At 36.3% G+C, this 27342-nt stretch overlaps 1 protein-coding gene across 4 annotated transcripts in view; it reads right to left on the bottom strand.

The window, feature by feature from the left end:
• RELN (reelin) overlaps positions 1 to 27342 on the bottom strand; it is a 577995-nt gene that overhangs the window by 474583 nt on the left and 76070 nt on the right. For all 4 annotated transcript variants that reach the window (XM_043965756.1, XM_043965757.1, XM_043965754.1 and 1 more), the window contains exon 2: positions 3571 to 3681. In XM_043965756.1, coding sequence (XP_043821691.1) covers positions 3571 to 3681 — 111 coding nt within the window. The remainder of the gene's footprint in view (positions 1 to 3570; positions 3682 to 27342) is intronic.

Raw genomic sequence — 27342 nt, 5'->3', positions numbered from 1 at the left:
ATTAGAATATAATTAGACCTTAGTATAAAGGAATCTTGATGTCTGTAGAAGAATCATGTATGGGAGAGGTGTAAGTACAAAGTTATAAATCGAAATCTACCTGCTGAATGTTAGAGAGATGTACCCGTGGATGCCTGGATGGGCCATTCCAATACTAAAGTGCTATCTAATACTATTTGAAAATAACCACAATATCATCACAGTGCTCTATCCATAGTAGGTCCTTATAATGTTTGCTTGATTGAAATGATTTTAATTAATGGATTTATTTTTGTGTTTCTTTTTTTTAAAAAAGCTTAAGTCAGAGGTAATTTGCCATTCATGTTACTATCAGTCCTCTACAAAATTATCGATCTATAAACATAGTTTGTTTTGAATGACCCATAATGTTTTATTTAAACTTTAGGATTTTTCAATTCTTTTTATTCTTTTTTTTAGTAAACATTTTTATTTAAAGCTTTCAGTTCCAAATTCTCTCTCTCTCTCTTCCTCTCTACCCCCTCCCTGAGGTGGTAAGCAATCAAATACAGGTTATACATGTGCAATTATGTAAAATATTACCATATTAGTAAGTTTGTTTAAAACTAAAGAAAAAGTAAAAAAGAAAGAAAGTGAAAAATAGCATGCTTCAGTCTGTGTTCAATCAATATCAGTTCTTTCTTTGGAAGTCTCAATGGCTCCCCCCTCTCTTCCTCCAGGAGTAGCCTCATATAGGAAAAAGAGCACAGAATTAGCACTCAAAAACCTCCAAATTCATATTCATGTCCTGTTTGTAACATTTCCTGTGTGGTCATGGGTAAACCACTTAAAGCCTCTGAGTCTCAAATTAAGAAGCATGATTATTCTTAGACTATTACACAAATAGAACTAATTCCATCATTTTTTGACAAACCAGGATTCTTTACAATGTATGTCTGAACAAAAGTAAGCAAATACCCAATGAGATATTCAAGGGGAAATGAGAAAAATTACATATTTGTAATAGTTAACTTGCATCGTTGTTATGAGAAAATAAATTTGCAAACTGTAAAACTACATAAATATATGGGTTTTGTTCCAGATTCAACAGTTGAATGGGTAAATAACATTTTTTTTTTAATTTCCAGTTCCTCACTCAGCACTAATAGCCAGATGCTATCGCCTTGTTAAATTCACTTAGGAATTGTTTTCTTCATTTACAGGAAAAATAAAATGAGTCCATGGAATGAGTTAGAATCCTCTCAGTTATTAAGATTGACTTAATTTCTGACTCCTTGCTTATCTTATCTTACTTGCCATGCCTTTCATCTTTAGATTCTTTACCGTTCCTGATTCTTGACTATTTGCCTTAATTTCTGATCATTCACTTTGTCTATTCCTTTAGTAACTATGTTCTTCTTGTTTCCTCTATGTGCTTGGCTTCTGTAGCTATCTTTGCCCTTGACATATGTGAAAATCCTGACTCAAGCTCACCAGATTGATTATAACTCTTGACTGCTCCAACTGCTTCCTGAGGCTTAGCATCCTTCCATTTGCCGTGCCATTTTGGCATTTTGTCTGACAGTAACAATGTGAATCCAAACAGAAAGCCTTGCTACATAAAAATCATGCTGATAAAACTTGCTCCCTTTTTGAAAAAGGCAATTCTGTCAATAAATAAACACATGCAAAAATAACAATACTTGAATGAGATGAGGCATATAAAGGGGTCACTTCTTATCAGGGAAACATGTAAATAAAAAAGGGAGAGGTGAAAAATGACACACAAGGTCAGATGGATACATAGTCCAATTGTTTCAGTAGCACCCATGAAAATTAAAGTGCCCTAAATGGAAGCATATTAAGTCAGTTCTCCTCTGGTGGGTTTATGAGGAAACATAGACAAGAATCATATAGGATGAAAAGACTTGTATATCATCTGGATTGATGGAGGTAACGTGCTCAGTAATTAGATCATAGATCCCTTAATGACACTTTAAAGTTTGTAAAGTGCTTTACAAATATTATATCATTTTATCCTCACAACAACCCTAGGAGGTAAGTGCTATTATTACCACCCTTTTACAGATAAAGAAAATGAGGCAGGCAACCAGTAAGGGACTTGTCCAAGGTTATACAACCAGTACGTATATGAGGCTGGATTTGAATTCGTGTCTTACTAACTCCAAGGCCAGTACTCTATACAACATACCACATTGTTGTTTTTGTTGTTCAGATGATTTCAGTTGTATCCAACTCTTTCTGGCCCTATTTGTCATTTTCTTGGCATAAATACTAGACTGGTTTTCCATTTCCTTCTCCAGCTCATTTTACAGATGAGAAAACTGAGGCAAACAGCATTAAGTGACTTACCCAGGGCCACACAGCAAATCCATGTCTGAAGCCAGATATAAGCTCAGGAACATGTCACTCCACTCCACTACCTCTTTCTAAAATATGCACTACCTATATTAGCTGTTTTCAAAGTATGAAATTATAAGGTCTGTAACGTACTATGTAAATGTAAACTATTACAATCTATATAATAAAACAACCCCACTTCACTCACCATGGAAAATCTATTAATATTTTAGGAGATATTAATTTACTTTTGTTCTTTCTATTGTATACTAAAATAATACTGAGTTTGGAATATTTAAGAGAATAGGGAATGAAGAGATTTTTTACATCTTGTCGCCTCTGCATTAGTGACTGACTAATAATCTAATGTGATGGCTTTGTAATGTCACTTAGTAGATTAACTGTTCCTATGATTTAAAATAAATGACTTTCTAATTTTATTTTCAACATGCAGTTGAATCTATAAAAAAATCAATTGAGCAAAATAATTTCACAAAATTTTGCAAAATTACTGTTTTTGTACCTTTTCCTCTCAATCAGTACCAAGTTACTTTATCGGAATGTAAATGGTAGTAGTTTTTTGATACATATTATGAAAAGGGCAAATAACTAAAATATGCATGCAATGAAAGACAGTAGGAGTCACGCCCACAGTTCCCCAGTGTGGGGGAAGACAGGTGTGGCTTAGCTCTCCTTGTCATTGTCTCCATGGGTGTGCTTGTCAAAAAGATATTCTGCCATGCCAGAATTGGGGGCCCCTATTTTGGGCAGGTTGTTTATGCAATGACCTAGTTGTTTGATGGACTTTATTTGTTCATCCAGGTCAAATTTAAAGGGCCAGTTTTCACATATCAAATATTTGATGATACTTTAAAATGGTTATAAGATTGGCTCCTGATTGATGCATGAAAATTAAAATGCATTTCAGCAACCTAAATGACAGAAAATGAAATATCTGCATGCAGGCCCCAGAACAAAGTATGATAGCTCCATTAAACAGATATTAGATAAGATATCATGCTGGGCATGACATGCTTATACCAATTACTTTCATTCTCCTACCCTAGCCACCTCCCCTCCCCAACCCCTACATTCTTCCATTCCTCTTAAAATTAAAAAAAATTAAGTAAGTCACATTAGAATCTTGAATAAAGAAGAATATGGAAGAGTTCTTAAATAGATTTTTAAAGCAATGATAAGAACTCTAGAAAACATACATATTAATTGGGTTTTTGACCACACTGAACTTACCAAATCCAAAAGCATTAGCACCTCCAATGCTTTGTGAAGCCTGGACACTAGTAGATGTGTAGAGTCCTGTAACCAGCAAGCCATCGAAAAAGGTACTTGTGGAAATAGTTACTGAAATAAAATAAAAAATAAATGCTAGTCATTAAAACATTTAATTTTATACCTATTTATTATGACATGCTAAGTATCTGTCAACATGACATATTTATTACTCCTTCAATAATCATTTTACTATGTCCATTATTGATATCAATATTACCCTTATTATGGAGATGAGATGATAAATTGTTAGGTCAAGACCATCTAAGAAAGACCAAACTTCAAAGTTTATGATGCTTTGTTCTATGGTTAAGACAACCACTTCTGCCTTTCTCCATTCATACACAAATTCAATCTCTATGTGAAAAATCAACTGAAAACAATATAGTGTTCAAGAGAAAAAGTTCCCCCCTCTGAGCCACGATTTCAAAAGCATTGCTGGAGATCTGGCATTGTAATGAGTACACTTTTTTAAAGCACTCCAAACGGCGAGAAACAACCCTTCACTGACACAAGGAAGGAGGGCAATACGTCCTGGATTTCTTTACGCGAGTCTACAGTTTGCAGCAGTGCTTCCTGACATTTTTCAACCAAGGCAAATTAATTCGGATGACGATGGCTAGGCCTTTTCCTCTTGTGAGCAAAGACAAAAAAAGATCAACTCATTACTTGTAATGTCCTTAAATAACGTCTCATAAATGTATACACATATACATAATGTGATAAATTATGTAAGTATTAATTACACATATGTGTGTGTATATGTATGTATATGCGTATAGCCTGTATGTGGTATCTCAGTAGCCAATAAAGGGAAGCTTTGTCACCTGAAAGGCATTGAATAGAAAGTCCTGTTACCAAGACCTCAATAATACTGTAGTCAGGAAATAGAGCTAATTACATTTATTCCTTAATTATTCATGTTTTGCTACCTGAAGTGTCCTTTTTACTTGCTATTGCAGCAAGTAATTATGAAGGACTTCCTCTATTAAATTACAATGTTTTCTACTCCATTAGGCTTCAAATTTCCCACCTCATGATGAAAGGTAAAAGGTGCCATGGTACATAAATTGAACAAAAGGTTCTAATGTTCACTTAGCAGTATACAATGAGGGCTTGTCATTATTTTTGGCAAAAGCAACAAAAAATGCATGGATGAAGGCAAGTGTCACACTGGCAGCTTGGATGAGACTTTGTAAATTAAACTCCAGGATGCCCATTGGATCTATCAGAACAGTCAGAAGTATCCATATTGCTCCACATCCAGATAAACCCAGGATCCCAATAAACTAACGTGACATGGTGTATTCAACTCAAGGAGGAAAATAGCATATGCAGTCTAAAGAGCACTGGACTTCTAGCCAGAGCTCATGGATTTGTTTTCTAATCCCACTATTTATGACCTTTATGGTCCTGAGCATGTGGATTCATTCCTCAGCCTCAGTAAAATGGGAATAATGATATTGGCAAAACTTTCCTTCCTCAGGATATCGTGAGGAAAGCATTTTATGACTATTAAGTACCATATAAATGTGAACTATTCTGACATCTCTGTAACATTTGACAGAGTCAACTTCCGCTTCTTCCTTTCTGTATACTCTTTCCTCCCTATATTTTGGAGATATTGCTCTGCCATGACTCTCTTCACAGGTGTCTGATCAATCCCTTTCAGTTGCCTTTCTGGGATCATTCATGTCCCAACCCCTAAGAGGTAGTGTGGTACAAACAGAAAGCATCATGGATTTAGAACCAGTGTATATGAGTTTATATCCTGGTGCTTCTACTTATTACTTGTACAACCTTGGACATGCTGCTTAATGTATCTATGCCTAAGATTCCTCATTTGTAAGATAAGAGATTACCTGTAAGATCTCTTTGAGTTAAAAACTTGCGATCCAATTACAGCTATGCATGGTTGTACACCTGAATCCTTCCCTAAGCCTTCCATTTTCTTTTTCTATATAATCTTTATTGGAGGTTTCATCAGCTCCCTTGAGTCCAACCATTATTTCTATGCAGATGATTTCCAAATCTACCCATAATCTATCTCCTGATATCCAGTCTTACATCAGCAGCAGCCTACACGACATTTGTACTTGTATATTCCATGAATATCTAAAATTCAACATGTCCAAATTGAACTCATGAAGCCACTCCTTTTTTGAAGTCACACCACTGAAGGTCCTGCTCAGTAGCCAATAAAGGGAAGCTTTGTCACCTGAAAGGCCCAAGAATTATTAGTAAAAGATGGCTTAGATGTCCTTAAGATATTCTTATTCAAAGGGCCCAAGTGTCCAACTAGTATACTTGACAAAATTATAAAGGGCAGCTTTATACACATCCCTTTCAAGCTCCCATTAACAATATACAATTTGATCCACACAAAGCCTGAGTTAGATACTACATATACTGTTATAGCCATTTTACAGATAAAGAAACTGAGACTCAGAGAGGTAAGGTGTCTTACCCATGGCTACACAACTAGCAAATATAATATGCTTGATTAAGAGTTAAATTAAAAGTTATGTCTTTCCAACTTCAAATCCAATGATCTTTCCACTATATCATTATCTCCAATCTTTCCATTTAAGTCTAGTACTGACTTATTTCTAACTTCCTGCTAAACATCTCCACCTGGATGCCCACCTCTCCCCAGAACCTCAAACTCAACCAACTCATCAGAATCAACCATATCATTTTTCTCCCATAAACTCCCTTCTATTTTCCCCATTTCTGTTAAGGGTACCACCTTTCTTCCTGTCACTCGCCCCTTCAATCTTAGTCTTCTCTAAAGTCTTTTTTCCTTCTCCTCTCCTCTGCTCTCCACAGCCAATCAGCTGTCAAATTTGATACAATAGATCTTATAGCCATCTCCTACTTACAAATCAGACTGCCACCAGCCTAATTCAAATCATCACCTAGGCAATGGCAATGACCTTTCATCTTCCAGTCTTTTCCCTAATCTAACTTTTATAGATAGACTTAGAACGAACAACTTAAGGCACATTTCTGACTAGGTCGTTCCCTGACTCAAAACCCTTCAGTGCTTTGAAACTTCCTCTAGCATGAAATCCCCATTCCCTAGCCCAGCATTTAAGTTTTTCCCATCTGACTACAACCTAACTTTCCAGACTTTTTTCACACTACTAATTTCCACACACTCATACTTGTCACCAAAAGCGGATTAATTACTAATTGTTCCCCAGTATTTTTGCACATTTATCCACCACCATGGATCTGTTCAAGATATTCCTTCAACATTCTAAAGCCCAACTCAGGTACCACCTCTTCCAGGAAGATTCGCTTGATTTATTCCCCCTCTCCCAACACTTTAGTTAGGGATTTTTGTCTTTTGAGATTTTTTTCATATCATTTTGCCTAGATCTGTACTTTGCCATTTGTTCATCTTCTGTAAAATTTTATTAGAGTGTTATCTATTCAAGGTCCATGAATTTGTAAAATTTATATGTCCATAATAATCTAACACAATACCTTGCAAAGCAGGCACCTAACAAGTATTTGTTGAACCTGTTGCAATTTCAAAAGTCCTTTTGTTTTATGTTAAATGGCTAAAGATCTATTATGGTGTGCCAATTAGAAATGTTAAACGTTTTTTGTAAGTAAAATATTTAATGAAATATAAAAAAAGATATTGAGTGAGAGAGCCTCATACTAAGTATCTACCACTATTTTCATTTCTTGCTCTGAGGGACATTTACACCTTTTTCTTTCTTAAATACACATACTACAGGAGCAGCTAGGTGGCACAGTAGATGAAGCACTAGCCCTAGATTCAGGAGGACCTGAGTTCAAATTTGGCCTCAGATAATTAACAACTTGATACTTACTAGCTGTGTGACCCTGGGCTAGTCACTTAACCCTCATTGCCTGGCAAAAACAAAACAAAACAAAAACAAACAAAAAACATATACTACAAAACCCAGCTGTGAACAACTTAATTTCTTGTGGGGGAAGAAGGAATATTGCAAATCATCAAACTGAATTTAGGATAAATCTTTCTGATCACCAATCTTCCTTTTATATGAGTATCTAATAGATTCATATTTAACAAAGAAGAACATTCAAGATAATTGTGGAGTTCTCATCAAGTCCATGGGAAGCTTCCCAATGCCTTAAGTTCTTTTCCACCAATAGAGCCCTCAGTCCCAGTCCACCACTGCATATTTATTCATAGCATAAGAAATCATGACATTTTAAATTCCTAATCTATATCACAATTTGCTTCTTTCTGGCTCTCTCACTTGCTCATGAATTTTTTTTTTTAGGCGGGGCAATGGGGGTTAAGTGACTTGCCCAGGGTCACACAGCTAGTAAGTGTCAAGTATCTGAGGCTGGATTTGAACTCAGGTACTCCTGAATCCAGGGCTGGTGCTTTATCCACTGCACCACCTAGCTGCCCCTTGCTCATGCTCTTTTGTTTGCGTGTGCTAGCTCATGCTCTCTCTCTCTCTCTCTCTCTCTCTCTCTCTCTCTCTCTCTCTCTCCTTCCTCCTCATTCCATTCACATGATTCTATCTGTAGGCAATAAGCTAGGTTGCACTTAGAGACTGTCTACTGACCTAAGCAGGAAGCCTATATAAAATACTTAATCAAAATAAAAGTTTGCAGCACTTATTAAGGCAGCTCTCATCTGTTCTCCTACCTGTTTGACCTCATCCCTTTGATTCATCTCTTCAACTACTGTGGTTCCTTTCTCTTACCATTGGTCTAGAAATCTCTCCAAACCTGTGATTCCCACAGCTCTTCTAGTTTCTAACTGAATATCTGCTGTTTTGCCCTCTGTGCCAGCATGTGTATGCTTCTATTCTTTGTCTATCTACTTGACTTCTAATCCATAGTTTGCTCTGATCTTCAATTTGACTTGTCAATCCACTTATAACTTCCTTTGATCCCATGATAGCCGGCATGCCCTTTAGACCTTCCTTTAATTTCCACAATTTTGGGGCAGCTAGGTGGTGCAGTGGGTAGAGCACTGGCCCTGGAATCAGGAGGACCTGAGTTCAAATCCGGCCTCAGATACTTAATACTTACTAGCTGTGTGACCCTGGGCAAGTCACTTAACCCCAATTGCCTCACACACAAAAATTTCCACAGTTTTGTGTCCAGTCCTACTTTGCAACCTAAACATTTACCAGAAATAGTCATACCCTAATGCTGATTAAAACTGAGAAGAGATGGAAAAGATCTCTAATGTTACCTGATATAACCTCTACCCAAAAAGCATGGGGAAAGGCAGTAAGCTCTCATAATTCATGACATGTTCTCTCCAAAAAACCTCCAAATAATGCCATCGGACAATTCCTGGAGCAGCAGAACCCACAAAAGAATGGGCTCAGATAATTTTCCAGCCAAAGACAACTTAGAAGTTCACAGAAGGGGGCTGCTGTGCTGGGGCAGGAGTGGAGCCCAACCCTAAAGTCACGTTGACATAGATCCAGTCCTGCGCAGCCCTCACCAGAGAAAGAGATTCCCTCCCCCCACACCCACCCCAGAGCCTCTGAATCAGCTGCATTGCCAGTGTTGTATGGAACTAAGCTCACAGTCTGGTGAGAGAGCTGAGCAGAAGGCCTGGGGGAGATTATAGGGGGTCTCTTCTGGCAATGAGGTGGAACTTGGGTGTTTCACTCCTACTGGGAACCAGGGAGTAGGCTTGAGTGGCATAGGCCCAGATGGGGGAGGGGAGCAGGCTCATTTGAGCTAACAACCACAGCACACAAAGTTTTGCTGCCTGGTTAATTAGAAAGTTGACCTGGAGTTATCGACAGACCAGGGAACAGGCCAGGCAAGTGAAGAACCTGTCCCTCCTTAACCACCTTAGACCCCCCGGACCTTAGGACAGTACATCTTGGAAGTGGTGCTCCACTTTAAGAAGGAGTTAAAAAACAAGTAAAAGACTGTCAAGATGAGCAGACAGAGAAAGATGAGGACCATAGAAAGTTTCTTTAGTGACAAGGAAGATTGAGGTACACCCTCAGAAAAAGATGGCAACATCAGGATTCCTTTGTACAAAGCTTCTGAGAAAAATGTGTATTGGGGCTCATACCATAGAAGTGCTCAAAAAACACTTTGAAGATAATGTAAGGGAGGTAGAGGAAAAATGGAAAGAGAAATTAGAGTGAAGCAGGAAGGTCATGAAAAAAGTCAACAGCTTGAAAAGCCAAATTGGCCAAATGGAAAAGAAGATACATAAACTCTCTGAAGAAAATTAATGCTTGAGAATTAGTATAGAGCAAATAGAAGTTAATGACTTTATGAGAAATCAAGACAGAATAAAGCAAATACAAATGAATAAAAAATAGAGGGAAATGTGAAATATCTCCTTGGGAAAAAAAGCTGACCTGGAAAATAGATCCAGGAGAAATAATTTGAAAATTATTGGACTACCTGAAAACCATCATCAAGGAAAGAGCATAGGCATCATCTTCTAGGAAATTGTCAGGGAAAATTGCCCTGATATTCTAGAAGCAGAAGGTAAAATTGAAATTGAAATTGAAAGAATCCACCCATCACCTCCTGAAAGAGATCCCAAAATGAAAACTCCCAGGAATATCATAGGTCATGGAGAAAATATTGAAAGCAGCCAGAAAGAAATAATTCAAATACTGTGGAGCCACAGCCAGGATAGCATAAGATCTAGTAACTTCTACATTAAAGGATCATAGGGCATGGAATATGATATTACAGAGGGCAAAGAAATTGGGATTACAACCAAAAATCACCCACCCAGCAAAACTGTTCATAATCTTTCAGGGGAAAAATGGGACTTCAGTGAAAAAGAGGACTTTCAGGTATTCATGATGAAAAGACATTAATTGAATAGAAAATTTGACTTTCAAATACAAGACCCTAGCATAAAAAGGTAAACAGGAAAAAGAAATTAAGAAGGATGTTAAAAAGCTAAACTGCTTACATTCCTACACGAGAAGATGATACATCTAACTCATAAGAAATTTCTCAGTATTAGGGCAGATGAAAGAGATAAATTTAGACAGAGGGCACAGGTGGGAGTTGATGATGAAAAAGCATTTATTTTTTATCTTTTTTGTGGGGTGGTTGGATTTGGGTGACATGTCTGGGGACAAGCAGTGGGTGAGTGTCTTGTGACTGGGGTCAGATTTGGGCTTGGATCCTCCTCGGTCCAGGGTGGGTGCTTTGTCCACTGTGTCACCTAGCTTCCCCGTAATGCCATCTTTAGGGTAAAATTGAGGGGTGAGAGCACTGCACTGGAGGAGGAGAAAGGGGAGAGGTAGAATGGGGTGAAATCCCACATGAAAGAAACAGGAAAGGGCTTATGGAGTTGGGGGAGTGATGGGGGAGGAGCAGGGCAGTGAACCTTACAGACATCTGAATTGATTCAAAGGCCTTAATCTCATGAGAGTTGACTGAAGGAGGGATTAACATACACACTCAATTGGGTGGAGTAATCTATCTAAAATGGGCAGTAAATGTGCCTTAGACTCATCAGAATTGGCTTAAATACCTTAATCTCATCAGAATTGATTTAGGAGGGAATAACATATACACTCAACTGGGTGGAGTAATCTATCTAACCTTTTAGTAAAGTAGGAGGGGAAGGGTATAAGGAGGGAGGGGTGAAAGAAGGCAGGTCAGATTCGGGAAGGGTGCAGTCAGAAGCAAATCCCCTTTAAGAAGGGATAGAGTGAAAGAAGATCAAAAGAAGAGTAAATATCATGGAGAAGGGAATAGGATGGAGGGAAACAGTTAACAATAGGAACTGTGAAAAGGAGAAAAGGAAAAAAATCATATAAAAATATTTATAGTAACTCTTTGTGGTTGCTAAGAATTGAAAATCAAAGGAATGCCCATCAAATGGGGAATGACTAAACAAACTGTGGTATGATTATAATGGAATATTATTGAGCTATAATAAATAACAAGCAGGATCATTTCAGAAAAACCTGGAAAGATTTATATGAACTGATGTATAGTGAAGTGAGCAGAACCAGGAGAACGTTGTGTACAGTGACAGCATTATTGTTCTATGAGCAATTGTGAATGACTTAACTATTTTCAGTAATACAATGATCCAAGAAAATCCCTAAGGACTAATGATAAAGCATACTATCCAACTCCAGAGAAAGAACTGATATTGAATGAACACATACTCAAGCATGCTATTTTTCATTTTCTTTTTTTTTTAGTCTTTTTATATTAAATGACTAATATGGTAATGTTTTACATAATTGCACATGTATAACCAATATCTGATTGCTTACCACCCCAGGGAGTGGTATGGGCAGGGAGGGAGGGAATGAGAGAGGGATAGAATCTGGAACTCAAAACTTTAAATAAATAAATAAATAAATAAACTTTTTTAAAAAAATCAACTGAGAAAGGTTTACTATACATTATGAATATATGGCTCACTGATGCATTGACAAAACAAATGAATATCAAATAATTCAAGGTCCATATTTCCGAATGCCCAGGAAGTAAGATTTAAAATGCTCAAGGTTATAAAATGGGTTAAAAACATAAGTAACAAGGTAACTACAATATTTTATCCAGCAAGCAAACCAATTTACAAAAGAAATAGAGATTTTTTGTATCACAGGGCACATAAAACTAGTTGTACCAAGAGACACAACATTGGTTAAAGTAAGTCAGTTATTTAATTTATTTCAGGAAATATTTATAATGATTTTATTATTCCTTTTATGAATGTCTAATGATACTTTAGTACTTTTCATTTCTAAAATAAATATCACAAAGCTAGGAGAATCAGTATGATGTAGTGGTAAGACTATTGGTCCTAGAGTTCAGAAGATCTGTCTTCAAGTCCCAACTCTGACATTCACCAGCATTCTGACCTGGGGTAAATTATTTAATCATCTATAAATGGTGATAACAATAAAATGAAAATGCAGCAGTGTATAGTAGAGTCAGATTCACTCGCTGTGTGACCATAGACAATTAACTTCTCAAAGCCCTAGGCACATGTTACAAATTGCCAATCTCAAGTGATAGAAGGAGCTTTCAATATAAATGAAATTATAGGTCTCGATCTTCATCATTATCATCAATATCACCAATACCACTGCCACCACCACCATTACCATCATCATTATCACATTGTGCAAGGAAACAAAAGTTATGCTATGAATCACTGTAGGTCACAAACATTTGACACCTACCAAATACCTAGAAAGACATGATCAAGTGGAAAGACTTCTACAATAGAAAGTTATTCTCCTTCATAAAGTAACAAAACAAAAATCTCAGTAGTACAAATAAATACTCCAAATTTTTCTTGAGAATTCAACAAATAAACTGCACTGAAAGAACTAGAGGATTATTGCAAATAAAAGAGTTGCTCACAATTGCCTGATATAATGTTGATCCTTAAAAATTTGAGAAAAGTATTAATAGTTGCTGTGATAACATACATTATTAGTCTATAAACTATGTGGAATGGAAAGGTTTCAAAAGATTGAGATATTGAATGAAGGAAGTCAAAATCATATGGGAATAGGACAAGGTTATCAGAATGTCAGCTACTGAAGTTGTCTTACTGAAGATGCATTCAGCAAGCCTACAGAAAATGGACTCATGTCCTAATACTTTTATTCAGTTTTGAAAAGATGTTATTTTATATACCTGTGTGATCATCTACAGAAATACTGACTGCAAAAGAATCCTACTAAAAGAATGACTTCTCCCAGGCTTGTTTCAATTTATATTCCACCAAAAAAGAAAATAATAGTAATAATAATATAACCTCCTATATTGTAGAGTTATTTTAAGGAACGTGCTTTGTAAACATTAAATCACTATATAAATATGAGTAATAATTATCATGTTTATCTCCTTCAAAAAGTTATAATTAATTTTCACAGGATTAAAAAACTAGAGAATCTTGGAATTGGAGGGAACATTAAATACCATGTAGTATACTCCCTATCTGAATAAATACTTCCTTTTATAGTATCCCTGTAACATAACCATCTTTGGATAAGTAGATGTTATTGTTAACATTTTTTAATTTTTAATTTTGAAAGAAATGAAATTTATCATAGTGTTATTATCGAACTAATACCATAAAAGTTTGGTCATTATTATCATTTAAAGTGTTTATATGACCTCTCTCTTAACCCAGTTAGTGTCCTTGATAGACATCTAGATCTCACCACCTAATGTTAATATTAAACAGGTAGTTTTAACATGAATTTGAGTTTGGCATTAACCTCATCATATATATTCAAAAAGCTGTTATCCCCAGAGAGAAAAGGGCATGGCAGAAGAGTGAAAATAATTATGCCAAAGGGAGAAAACCGATTAATGGGAATAAGAAAAAAAACAGTAGAAGCACAATGTTATATATGTTGCTAATTGATTATTTCAAGCAGGATCCCAAGGAATCTGGATAAAAGAACAAGGGAAAAAAGATAACCTAGATAAAGATTGATTGCTGAAGCTTGAAGGAAGTTTTAGGGTAAATGAAAGCATTTTTTCCCTGATAAGTAGATAGCAGACGTAATTCATTTTCCCAAATGTTTATATAAACTGATGAATGATAAATATAAAAACACCCTTTCAGGAGAGTATAAGACAACCCATAAAAGCCTGCAATAGAGTAGGCAGATAAGTAAAGGTGCTTAAGGTTTAAAGTAGTCAGGACACAGGGGCAGGAATTCTGGAAATGAGAGCCAGGTATAATGATCATATGATTTCAGATGCCAGAACACTGGACAGCTCCCTGGTAGCAAAGTCATTATTTAAAAGTTCCTTTTATTCCTAGAGCAGGAGGTCTGCCTATGTGGTGCTATTCCCAAGTAAAACTACCTAGAGTTTAAAGTTTCTTTGCTTTGTTATTACAGAATATGACTTTCTTAGGGAAAAGGCTCATTCTTATCTGCCCAGAATCCTTTTGTATCTATGTCAGATGGGTAGGACCATGTTTTCTGATGTAAGATGTTCTCAGAGGGTAATATGTTCCCAGAGTTTCTGTCAGTATCAGGGCCTGGGTCAGGGTAGTACAGGATTCCCTAGGGATAAGGAAGAATGTTCATATTTTCCTTGACATTTCCCAAACTCTGAGTTAGAGATCTCAGTTTAAACAACACTAACTTAATGCCCCCGCCACACTTAGCATCACACACACACACACACACAAATATATGTACATGTATTATAAATGTATATGTGTGTATGTATATTTGGGTATATGTTGTGTTACAAGTCAAATGAGGATCTGCTAAAAAATTATCCTTAAAAAGATTTGGAGAAGCAAATATTAAACATAGTTTTCTGAAACAACCAAAGGGTCAATCAATTTTAAAGAGGCCTAGAGGGTGGAGGGAAGAGAATAGAGAGCCCCTCTCAGATCTTCATTTAAAAAGTACACCCAGGATTCAGCTCCTCATTTCTTTTTATTTTTTAAAAATTTTTTTGGGGAGGGGCAATGAGGGTTAAGTGACTTGCCCAGGGTCACACAGCTAGTAAGTGTCAAGTGTCTGAGGCTGGATTTGAACTCAGGTCCTCCTGAATCCAAGGCCAGTGCTTTATCCACTGTGCCACCTAGTTGCCCCCAGCTCCTCATTTCTTCCCTATATTCACTCTTATGGACTCCATGATGACTCTAGGGTGGTTGCTCTTACCCCTTCCAGCTCCCCTTGACTTTTCAGCTTCTTTTTTTATGTGTCTCTTCCCAGTACATTGTGAGTTCCTTGAGGGTTAGGACTACCTTTTGCCTTTCACCATATACCCAACATTTAGCACAGTACCTGGTATGTAGCAGGCACTTAATAAATGTTTACCAACTATGATAGCTATAAATATCTCTATCTAAATATACCTGAAACAGAGGATTAAGCTCAGGGGAAACAAACTGTCTGCTTGCACTCAGAGTTCCATGAGTTTACTAAGGTTGGCCATGAGCAGTCAGCCTACTTTTTAAGCTTTCACTGACTTTCTCATGGCTGGATACTAAACAACAACAGCATTTTTGCTTCCCATGTCCCTATGCACAGTCTTTTTTTTTTTTTTTGTTAGCAGCAGTGGACAAATTGTAATATATGCAGATTATGATCTTGCCTCAAAGTTTTATGTAAAGTCAACTAATAATAAGTTAAATGATAAAAAATGATAAAGTTAATAATAAGTTAATAATAATAATAATAAATAATAAGTTAAATGATAAGTTAAAAAATACAAATGCTAAAAAGCCAGAAATAAGTAACCCTACTACTATAAGAAAATTTCCAGTCTTGATTTCTAAGTTTTTATTACAATATGTCTAAGGAGTTCATTTTTTCATATTCAAGATTTATATTTTTTGCATTTCTGAATCAAAATCCCCCAGTTATTAGTGTCTCCCCAACCATTTTTTGGGGGGTATATATTCTGCATTTATTCATCTGTGAACATGTTGACTCTACCCAATAGGATGTAAGCTCCTTGGGAACAAGAAGAGTCACATTTTTATATCTAACTCCCCATTGTCTAGTGCAATTCCTGGCCAATAGTGAATGCTTAAGAAAAACTTGTTAAATAACTGGTCAACTGATGTGGCAGGTGATCTCAGCCTTAAAAAATGAATAAAATGTCAACAGGCAGAAATTGACAAGAAGAAAGTGTAGACTGTGCTTAGGGAGCAAATATCACAGATCGACTACAGTGGAGAGGAGCTACAGAAGAGTACTATTGTATAAGGCTAATATAGATAATATATGTCACACACACACACACACACACATATATATATATATTAGACTTAGATTGTGGATAGTCATTTTAACTTGATGCAGTAGGCATTGGGCATCTTTTAAAGCCTTTTGTTCAGGGAAATGACGTGATGAAAACGCCACATTTAGGCAGAGAGCCTAAAGTCAGGGGGATTGGTTGCAATAATAAAAGTGAGAAGTAGCAAGGACTTAGATTAGGGAGTAGCTGTGAAAATAGCAAGGAATGTGAGAAATATTGCAAAGATAGAAACAAGCAAACTTGTTTGCTGACTAGATGTTAGAAGAAACAAAGAGGAAAATGTCAAAGATGACCATGACTTTGGAAACCTGATTAACTGGCAAAATGATACTGCTATTGACCCACATAGGAAAGTCAAAAAGACTATCAGGGTTAGAAGGAAATATGATACATTCTATTTTAGACATATTGGACTTAAGGTGTTGGTGAGACCTACAGATGAAAATGTCCAATAGATATAAAAATCTAGAGCTTAGGAAAAAGATATAAAGAAAGGCAAGGGATAAAGACTGAATCTTTTGAAAATACATAGGCAGTTCGGAATATGAAAATGGGAGACAAAGGAAGAGAAAACAGGAACATAGGGAAAACCAACAGCGTGTAGTAACAGAATTCAAAATGACAAAAGCTATGATGGGGAGGAGGCATTGATCAATAGTGTCAAATGCAGGGGGCGGCTAGGTGGCGCAGTGGATAGAGCACCGGCCCTGGATTCAGGAGTACCTGAGTTCAAATCCAGCCTCAGACACTTGACACTTACTAGCTGTGTGACCCTGGGCAAGTCACTTAACCCCCATTGCCCCGTGGGAAAAAAAAATAGTATCAAATGCTTAAATGGCATGTGTGTTACAACCAGGAGGCAAAACTATCTTAACTACATGGAAATACCTGGTTTTGGGGTTTAAGAAATAGAAGTCAGACTTATGCAGAAGCAAGGACTTAAAATACAAGTACTTGTTAGAAGTCTCAGAAATGTAACATGAATTCTTGAAATTGAATTTTTCTTCTCAGAAAAAAATGGTATGTTAGGGGTGGTGAATTTGTGGAACGGAAAGGTTTCCTGTGAAATGGTGCATGGAAAAATAGCATGCAGAATTTTATATATTGCTGCTGAAAACAATGTTGATTTTCTGAGATGTCTTCAGCTGACTTGACTATTATTTTGTTCATAAAGCTACAAAGCTCTAAAGGCATTAGGGGAAAATGGGCCTGTTTTGTCTTCTAACATGATCATGGGTGTTTGTATAAATAATGCATATGTCTCCGTACCTATAGTGACAGAATGGTATACATATAGCGAAACCCTGCCTTTCTCTTTTAATAAACTAGTCATATAGACACCTTAGACTATTATCCACTCTATGAAGTCATTCTATCAGTTATTCAAATAGAAAAATAGGAAAGTATCAAAAAGCTGAGCTTATTGCATGTATTTTTTTCAGTGTCTATGTTAAGCTGCCAATGAGCTTAACACTGGAAGATTATGAATATAGATTGCCGGGTTGTGACAGCAAACCAGAAACATGATGTAGAGACACAATTCAATTCTTTTCAGTGGTGCAAAGAGAAGAGTCATCTTTGTCTGGAAATGACTAATTATAAAGCCAGTATTATCCATTTTAATTTCTATTTAATGTTCACAACAAGGCACTGGTAGCATTCTGGGGCAGTGAGTATGGGGGTGGGGAACACCATAAGATGAAAATTTAGTGGGAAAATAATTTAGATATTTAAAGTTTGTATTTTGCTCTATGGCTTCTTGCTCATGAAAACTATATTTTCTAACAAATTGAAATCATTTCAAGGATATTTCTATATTGCTTTGCAGAAAAGGCCATTAACACGTATAGAAACACTACAAAATTGAAAACTCTGAGTGATGGCATGGCATGATGATGTTTCTTTAAATAATAGAATGTGTGGGGGCAGCTAGGTGGCACAGTGGATAAAGCATTGGTCCTGGATTCAGGAGGACCTGAGTTCAAATGTGGCCTCAGACACTTGACACTTACTAGCTGAGTGACCCTGGGCAAGTCACTTAACCCTCATTGCCCCACAAAAAAACAACAAAAAAAATAATAGAATGTGCTGATACAATATGTAGAATTACACACACAAGTGTGTGTCTGCATATCTGATGACAAGATGGAAGTAAAAATAGTAGTTCAAATAAGTTTTACTTCAATAGTGCTTTGACTATCACAACTTTCCATTGATCGATTTTCAATCCAGAACTTGGAATTTTGAATCTGAAAACCATTAGCACAATTCCAGATTGTCAATGTAAAAAAGACAAAAACAAAAAACAAACCAACCAACCCTTACTGTACTTTGTTTGCCTTCTGAATGCTGAATCTTATCTGCCTTTTGAATAGCAAGAAGTTTAAATAGCCTGAGGAATAAACATATTACTGTGGAAATGAAATAAACTGAATTTATTTACTGCCAGATTTACTCCACAAAAGGTAGGCCTGCCACTGCCACCAGTCAGTCAAATTGCCACAAGCGCCAGCAGCCAGAACACAAACTGAAGTCCATTACAATTCACATTTTCAAACCACGGAAAATCATGACCCCTCAACTATTTCTCATTACAGGCATTATTACGGTTAACATTTGTGTTTATGTAGTTTTCAAATGTGAGTTTAAGTGTTTTAGTAATAGAATCTCAGCAGCAAGAGAGGAAATCATCCAAGTTAACAACAACAGAAAAGACCTGAAACCAAAAACCACTGAGAAAAGACATGAATCTTTACTACTCGTGTGGACCCAATGACTTTAAATCAATAGACTATGGGGGCAGCTAGGTGGTGTAGTGGATAAAGCACCAACCCTGGATTCAGGAGTACCTGAGTTCAAATCTGGCCTCAGACACTTGACACCTACTAGCTGTGTGCCCCTGGGCAAGTCACTTAACTCCCATTGCCCCCCACACACACAAAAAAAGACTATGAACAGTGTCTAGTAATTCGTTTAGAAAGGATCATTCCTTCCCTTTTTAAAGTCAAGCATTGATAAAGCAGGCATAGCCAGAAGGACAGAGGAGATGGGGCAGGAAGGAATGGGCAGGTAGGCATTTGAACAGTTTACTTTCCACATGGCTGGATATCCTATTAGTCCTCGGGAGTCACTAGGCCCTCGTGCAGCAAGCATTTTTTGAGTAGTTACTACATGTGTATTGCTACTCTTGGCACACTGAAGCCCAAAAGAATTTGAATATAAGCCCCTTAGGGGAAAAGAATATTTTTTTTTCTGTCTTTGTTTCTTCAGTGTCTAGCTCAGTAGCTGGTACATGTTATCATTCAGTAATTTTTCAGTCCTGTCCAACTCTGTGACCCCTGTTTCTTTTGGCAAAGATGCTGGAGTGGTTTGCCATTTTCTTCTCCAGTTGATTTTACAGATGAGTAACTGAGGTAAAGGCATCTAGGTGATGCAGTTGATAGAGTGCTGGGCCTGTGGTTAGGAAAACTCTTTTTTCCTGAGTTCAAATATGGCTTACTAGCTGTGTGAAGCTGGACAAGACACTTCCCCCCATTTGCCTCGGTTCCCTCATCTGTAAAATGAGCTGGAGAAGGAGACAGCAAACTACTCCAGTATTTTTTCAAGAAAACCCCAAATGGGGTCACAAAGAGATGGACACAACTGAAATGACTGAACAACAACAACTCAAGCAAACAGGATTAAGTGACTTGCCCAGGGTCACACAACTAACTAGTAAGTGCCCTATGGCTGGATTTGAACTCATAAAGATGTCTTCCTGACTACACCACCTAGCTGCCTTAGCTGGAACATAAAAGGTACTTAATAAATGCTTGTTGTAAGCAAGATATCATTCAAAGTATCATATTCAATTTACCATATTTTTATTTTTAAAAAAGCTGTACATAATAGAGATTTGTGGTTTTGCCTAAGATGCTATTGTTATTTTCTACTTTGTATGAAGGAATGGTGTGGGGCTGGTATTAATCAAATTCAGAATAGAAAAAGGGAAATTTAAGAATCTGTTGTACTTCATTCCTGTCAGTAGCAGTGAGAAACCACAGGTGTAGAATATCACACGTAATTGTCAATTGAAGTCTTTTTGTAGTGTACGAGCCTAAAATTCTAGCTATGATGTCTAAAATCTAATGAGTGGTCGCCTTAAATTAAGAGCTTTAGCAAGAGTTTAGACTTTTTAGTATTTATTACAGTGCATCAGAAGTTAGTGAAGAGAAAGAGAGAGGTAAAAAGCAAACTTCATCTAACTATCTAAGAGAGCCCAGCATCTTTCCTCCTGCCAAGCTGAGGTCCCGAAACAAAAAGGCTTGCTCCTCCCAGAAGCCTCCTGTGAAACAGGAAACAGAGCTGTCCAAACACACAGCTCCAAGCTAATTGGTTAGTAGCATTGATTGAAAGGACCCACAGGGCGGGAAACATCACTTCCTGATGCTGATCTGACCTTCAAAACCCCAGAAAGGGTCACTTCCAGATGCTAAAGTCACATGGTCTCTTTTCAGGCCAGAGCTCACAATGTCCCTCCCAGCAGGGAGTGTCATTCCAATTCTCACAGAAGGTAAACTCTGTTTAACCATTTTTAGTTTGTTACAAGGGAGGTCTGGGGTGGGCAGTGGCTCTATCTCAGGAAAGGACTGAAGTGGTAAGAAGGCATCAATATATCCCTTAAAGAAATAAATACTTGCTTAATGAATAAATGTATCAGAAGAGAGAGGTAACCCTTGCCCTCGATAGGATTCGTCTAAATTTACTAATATTTCTCCCCAGTGGTCTAAGAATCACTCTTTTCTTCAATGGGACATTGGTCTGGCAGAAAATGAGAACATGGCACAGAGTAAAGTGATTCCTGTCATATTGGAGAAGGTAGGTTGCTAGCATCCTTCTGAGAATGTCATTCATGCTGATTACACCTCAGTGTAGACTGCATTTACAGTATCAATTTTGACAATTATTATTATAACCCTTTAAAATTATTATTTTGAACTTCACACAAATCAGCACCATTCCTTGGGGGCACAAAAGAGGCAAAAGGGATGACCTCTTGGGAGAAAGCACCAAATGCAATGTGATGGAGGATTGACCTAGAGATCAAAGATAAAAAGATCAAAGACTCATACTATCTGTCCATTCCTGAGAGTAGGGAAAGAGCACTGGATAAGTGCCCTCCTGCCTATTTTCTTCCACTGTCAGTTCTAATAAGCAGTAGAAAACTGGAAAAAGAAAAAGAAAAGCTGGGCCACGATCCAGGCATAAAGTGAACTCAAAATAATTATGACAGATTAGGAGATGTCATTACATGAACATTTTAATTACGTATCAAAACATTTCCTAAGTGCTGGGAAAACTGATCTTTGCTGGCAAAAAGAGGGATTCAGCATATATGTGAACCACTCATAGGCATTTATTACACCTTCAAATATGCCAAGGTTAGTATTGGTGATACCTACTGATAGCAGTTACATAAAGTGGGTCTACTAAATTGTTTTAGCCATTAAAGTACTGAGTAAATAAATGGACCAAATTCAAGTCAATGTGACTACATTTTAAAATTAAATTCTTTCATAATACCACCAAATTTCAAACTTAAGTGATTGAAAACTAAATTTACTACTACCTTTTTCCCTGTCCTTCGTTCCCCTTCTCTCTTCTTTTTCTCCCATTCTCAATTTTACACACACACACACACACACACACACACACACACACACACACACACACACACACTTTGACAAAGAGAGAAACTCCCTAGGAAAAAAAAACTTCAGAATTTTTATGCGAGTGAAATTTTTATCAAAGACAATGAAAATCACGTTGACATAAATAGCATGAAAGTGGGTTCCAATTAGGAGTAAAAGCAACACAATGCTAGCTAGCTTCCTTCCAACCAGATCTTCTCAAACAAGGATCTGTATAAACACCTTTATACAATGCTTTACACTCTTTCTCTTCCCTAAAGCAGTAAGACAGGGATGAATTTTTAATCACATCCCTCTTTTGTTTTTCACAATATTAAATTTAGGGAGTTTAAGTTCTAAAGACAATGACAAGATTTAGTTTCTCAAAGAAAAAAAAAGCTTCATTTCCTCATTATTATAAATGACATTTCATTATTATAATCTAGAGAACCATAGCCCAGAGATACTGACCTCTAAACGTTAAGTCTAACCTTATTTTTCATGTCTTTTAGCTTTATATGAGGCTGGATGATACTCATACATGAAAATTTCATATTGTTGGCCCTGCACTAAATAAATTATTAAAGAGATATGAATAGGAATGTAGGATTCAGAATTTTCAGCAATTCTTATCCTTTTATTTTACAGTATTGTTTTTCAAGAAGTCTACCTTACTGTAACTCATTACAACTTTTAAAATATTAAGGACAACCCTTATAAGGATTTTAAGAGTCCATTATTTACATGCATTTTAAAGAAAATTTTGTGGTAAGGGCATTATTCTTGAATAGGCTTCCTCAGGTTAAAAGAATGCATCCATGAATAGTGATTCTGATCCGTAAACATAAAGGTAGAAATATGTAATATGGATCAACATGAAAATTTACAAAAGAGAATACTGCCTGTGGCAATTTTTCAGATGGCTGAAGATGTTACTCAAATGAAAAAGGACTGATTTTTTTCAGTAAATTTTTTTTTTGTTTTTAAGTAAAACAAACAAAAAAAGATAATATTGACTCAGGAGACATAAAAACTTTGACCTCAAACTTCACAGATGACAGCTATCAATGGGATCCCAATGTGCTGAAGAGTAAGAAATATTTTCTTCCATTTCAACCAATATTTTATAATATAATCACTATAAATTTCCCAGTTAAAGTTCATAATTGAAAAGTTTATTAAAAATTCTCCCCAAAATATATGCAGAGACTATTCATTTGGAAGATCAGTTATGTAACATGGTAGTGTGGTCAGTTAGTATTATGAGGGAACTTCATTGGATGGAAATTGTTTACATGCATCCAGGATTGACAGAACTCTCAAGGATACAAAAGGTAAATGGAATAGGCCACTAAATATATTACCATTTAAAGATGAATGTTCCATTATGTTTTTATTTGCTTCTTTCCTATATTAATACCATCTTTATACATCTAGCTATGTATTTACATATCCATCCAATATCACATTAAACCATGCATACTGTACATGAGTGCTTTATAGATGCACATATTCACAGTCTATGTTTGTAAACAAACATTCTTTTCATTCCATACTTGCAGTAAGACACTTTGTTAAAATATTCAAGTCCTATCAGTCACTTAAAAAATATTTACAAAAAACAAAAAAAAGAAACCCACAACAAAAAACCATTTACTATGTGCCCAGCATTTTGCTGGGCTTTGGGGATACAAAGCAAAACAAAAGTAGTCCTCATGGGGTTCACATTTTAATGGGGAATCAACAGGTAAAAAACTTGTTATTGTTGTTGTTCAGTCATGTCCCACTCTTCATGAATGGCCCAACTAATAATATGTGACTATAATGTGATATTATGCAAAATGTAGAAAAAACATGAGGAGATTTGAACAAATATATGTATGTATATACATAAATATGATAATTGAAAAGAACAGGTCAGCTAGGTGGCGCAGTAGATAAGGCACCAGCCCTGGATTCAGGAGGACCTGAGTTCAAATCCAGCCTCAGACACTTGAAACTTACTGGCTGTGTGACCCTGGGCAAGTCACTTAACCCACATTGCCCTGCCCCAGCCCCCACAAAAGAAAAGAACACTAAAATAAAATTGAAAGCTGTGTTTCTGCAATGCACTATCTCAGATCTAGGGAAGATGAAATGCACCTCTCTTCTTCATTAAAGAATTGGAGGACTAAAGATACAGATATTCTCGTTGCATGTTCTGTCCATTTTGCTTAATTGTTGTTGCTTTTATTGATACAAGAGGGAAAGGGCAATGGAGGGGGACAGGTAAAGAGTATTTATATTTTAAAAGACTAGGATTTAAATTTTTTTAAAAGACATAAAAAACTTCAAAAATTAACACCAATCCAGAATAAAAATCCAGAATGAAAATATTGACAACCCATGAGGCAGTCTAATAAAAGATACATCAGTGAGCTTTCCAGGTACTATCGCTTTAACAAGTTACAGTCAATTTAGTTTCTTTTGAGATTAAAATAATCACTAAATAAAAAGGTAACCTGAACTAACCCTTACATTGAGAGATGGCACCTGGGACTCATTCAGAAAATTGTTCTGCAAGGAATAATTGCAAAGCTAATTCGTATTACAAGATGACCATAATTTCTCCTAGATGTAACATGGGACACACTTCATTTATTTTATATTAGTTATATAATTCAACCTTGTACTAAGAAATGTGAACCTTAAAAAATCATATTAACATAATAGTTTTTTTCAGTGAGATATAAAACTGCATTTTTTTTACTATAACCACAAAAATATGATTACAAGAATGGTAAGTACAAATAAAAACCTCGGGAATGACTAATTACTAGGAAAATTTTATAATATAGGATGAGAAAAGGTTTTAAGTTGTTAGTTAATTATTAAATAGTTTTCAAATGAGGGTAAGTTACTGAGGGCTAATTGTACTTCACTACTGTGCAATTTCTTATTTTCTGACTTATTGCTTTCAAATGTCAGGTTCAAGTTGGTACATAAATGATTAAAATTAGTTTAAAAGTTTTTTTCAGGAACTGGAAAAAATAGAAACTGGTTTTGCCTTTACATGCTTATGTTGAGAACTAGACACTTGTTCTATCTTAGTGACCAGCAGAGTGCTTAGGTAAGTAATAATTGTCAGTTGATTGACTGACTTATCTAGCCTCCCTTATTAGTTAGTGTACCTTGCCTTTCCTTCCCAATTACCATCTTCCTCTTCAAGCTTCAGTAATGAAATCAATAATACCATAGTTACTTGAAAAGGTGTATCCTTTGATTTCCTTTGGATCAAGTAAGAATTCCTGTGACTCCCCAGATATTCTCTTCTTTGGTTATGACTCCCACAAAAATGTTTTATCCCCCAATTAGAATGGAAGTTTTTTGATAACAGGGAATATCTCACTTTTTCATTTGTATCCCTAGTCCTTGGCATAGTGCCTGATACTTACTAAGTACTTAATAGATGCTTTTTCATTCATTCATTCATTTAATTCATACATACATACATATAATAAAACAAACAAATGAAAATCAACAAAGGCTGTCCCTTAGATTAAAAACTAATTTATGAATCCAAGTAGAGGGAAAGATTTCTTTCTCTCTCTTTCTATACTTTCAGTTTCTTCCCAGTGCAAATGAAGCTTAACAAAACGAGAATATAATGGGACACCTGTTCTTAGGAAACCTCGGGTATGCCAACAATTTTGTTCTGACAAGGAATAAAGCAAATCTGGAATCAGGATCAGCATGCCAAAGTTGAAATGGATACAAGGGTAAATATTAAAGAGATGTCAAAGCCCAATTGGGAAGTCATTGGCAAGGTAGGTAGAGAGCACCGTATGTCCTAGCTGTGAACTAATATCAAGTAAAGTGTCAAACATTTACTGATTTTGGCAAATGTCTCTTAATAGCCCAAACTGGTATTAAATACATCAGTGATCCAGCACCTTGACACTAATACCATGAGAAATGTGCTCATGATCATAACAACAATTATGGATACAGAACTAAAATGACATGTAATTAATATACTAACATATTCTATTTCTTAAATATTTTGCTAATACCTTAAATCCCTACAAAGGCAATTTTACTAAAACTAATATTCCCATCAGAGAAGGATTCCGATGGTATATGTGTTTGTATTTACTTATAACCTTAAAAGCAAATTCAACATATAGTCTCTAAATTTGATTATATTTTAATCTTTGTTCAGTCCAATTTTGCAACCTAATTTTATTGTTAAAAAGAGTATATTAAAATATTTATAGTAGCTCTCTTTGTGGTGGTTAAGAACTGGAGATCAAAGGGATGCCCATCAATTGGGGAATGGCTGTGGTATATGATTGTAATGGAATATTATTGTGCTATAAGAAATGACAAGCAGGATGATTTCAGAAAAACCTGGAAATATTTACATGAACTGATGTGTGGTGAAGTGAATAAGACCAAGAGAATGTCTTACACTGTAACAGAAATACAATTCGATGAAGAACTGTGAATGACTTAGCTATTCTCAGCAATACAAGGACCCAAGACAATCATAAAGAACTAACAATGGAGTATGCTATCAACCTCCAGAGACAGAACTGATATTGATTGAATACAGACAGAAGCATGACATTTCTCTCTCCCTCCCTCCCTCCCTCCCTCTCCCTCCCCCCATCTCCTTATGCAAAATGACTGTTATGAAAATGTTTTACATAATTGTACATGTGTAACCTATATCTGATTACTTACCATTGTAGGAAGGGGCCAAGGGAGGGAGGGAAGGATAGAATTTGGAACTCAAAATTTTAAATAAATTTTTTTTAATGAGGCAATTGGGGTTAAGTGACTTGCCCAGGGTCACACAGCTAGTAAGTGTTAAGTGTCTGAGGCCGGATTTGAACTCAGGTACTCTTGACTCCAGGGCCGGTGCTCTATCCACTGTGCCACCTAGCTGCCCCTAAATAAATTTTTAAAAAAGAGTTTATCATGACCATTAGTCACAAATCAAATGAAGTGAGTAATAAAGTAATGACTGTGTTTCAGAATCCTGGTCTAGGACCTTGCACTTCTAGTATGGCTAAACCTTCCTTGATGCAATCAACATGTCTCTCCACTATTAAGGGTAAATAAAATGATGACAAATCAAGCCCTACTTAAAATGCCCTAGGAGATCTCCCTATTTAAAGAACCCGGACAACCATCATCCCTAATCTCCCTAAAATCTCCATTTCTCCAAATGAAATATCTTCAGATTCTTCACTCGTTCCTCATATAATAGAGTTTTCAGACCCTTCACTATTTTGACTTTCCTTTAGGCCAGTGGTGTCAAACAAATTGAAACAGG

Source organism: Dromiciops gliroides, chromosome 5 (assembly GCF_019393635.1).
Source record: "Dromiciops gliroides isolate mDroGli1 chromosome 5, mDroGli1.pri, whole genome shotgun sequence".
NCBI classification, from domain to species: domain Eukaryota; kingdom Metazoa; phylum Chordata; class Mammalia; order Microbiotheria; family Microbiotheriidae; genus Dromiciops; species Dromiciops gliroides.
Note: the sequence above shows the minus strand (reverse complement) of the source record. Positions and strands in the feature narration are given on the sequence as shown.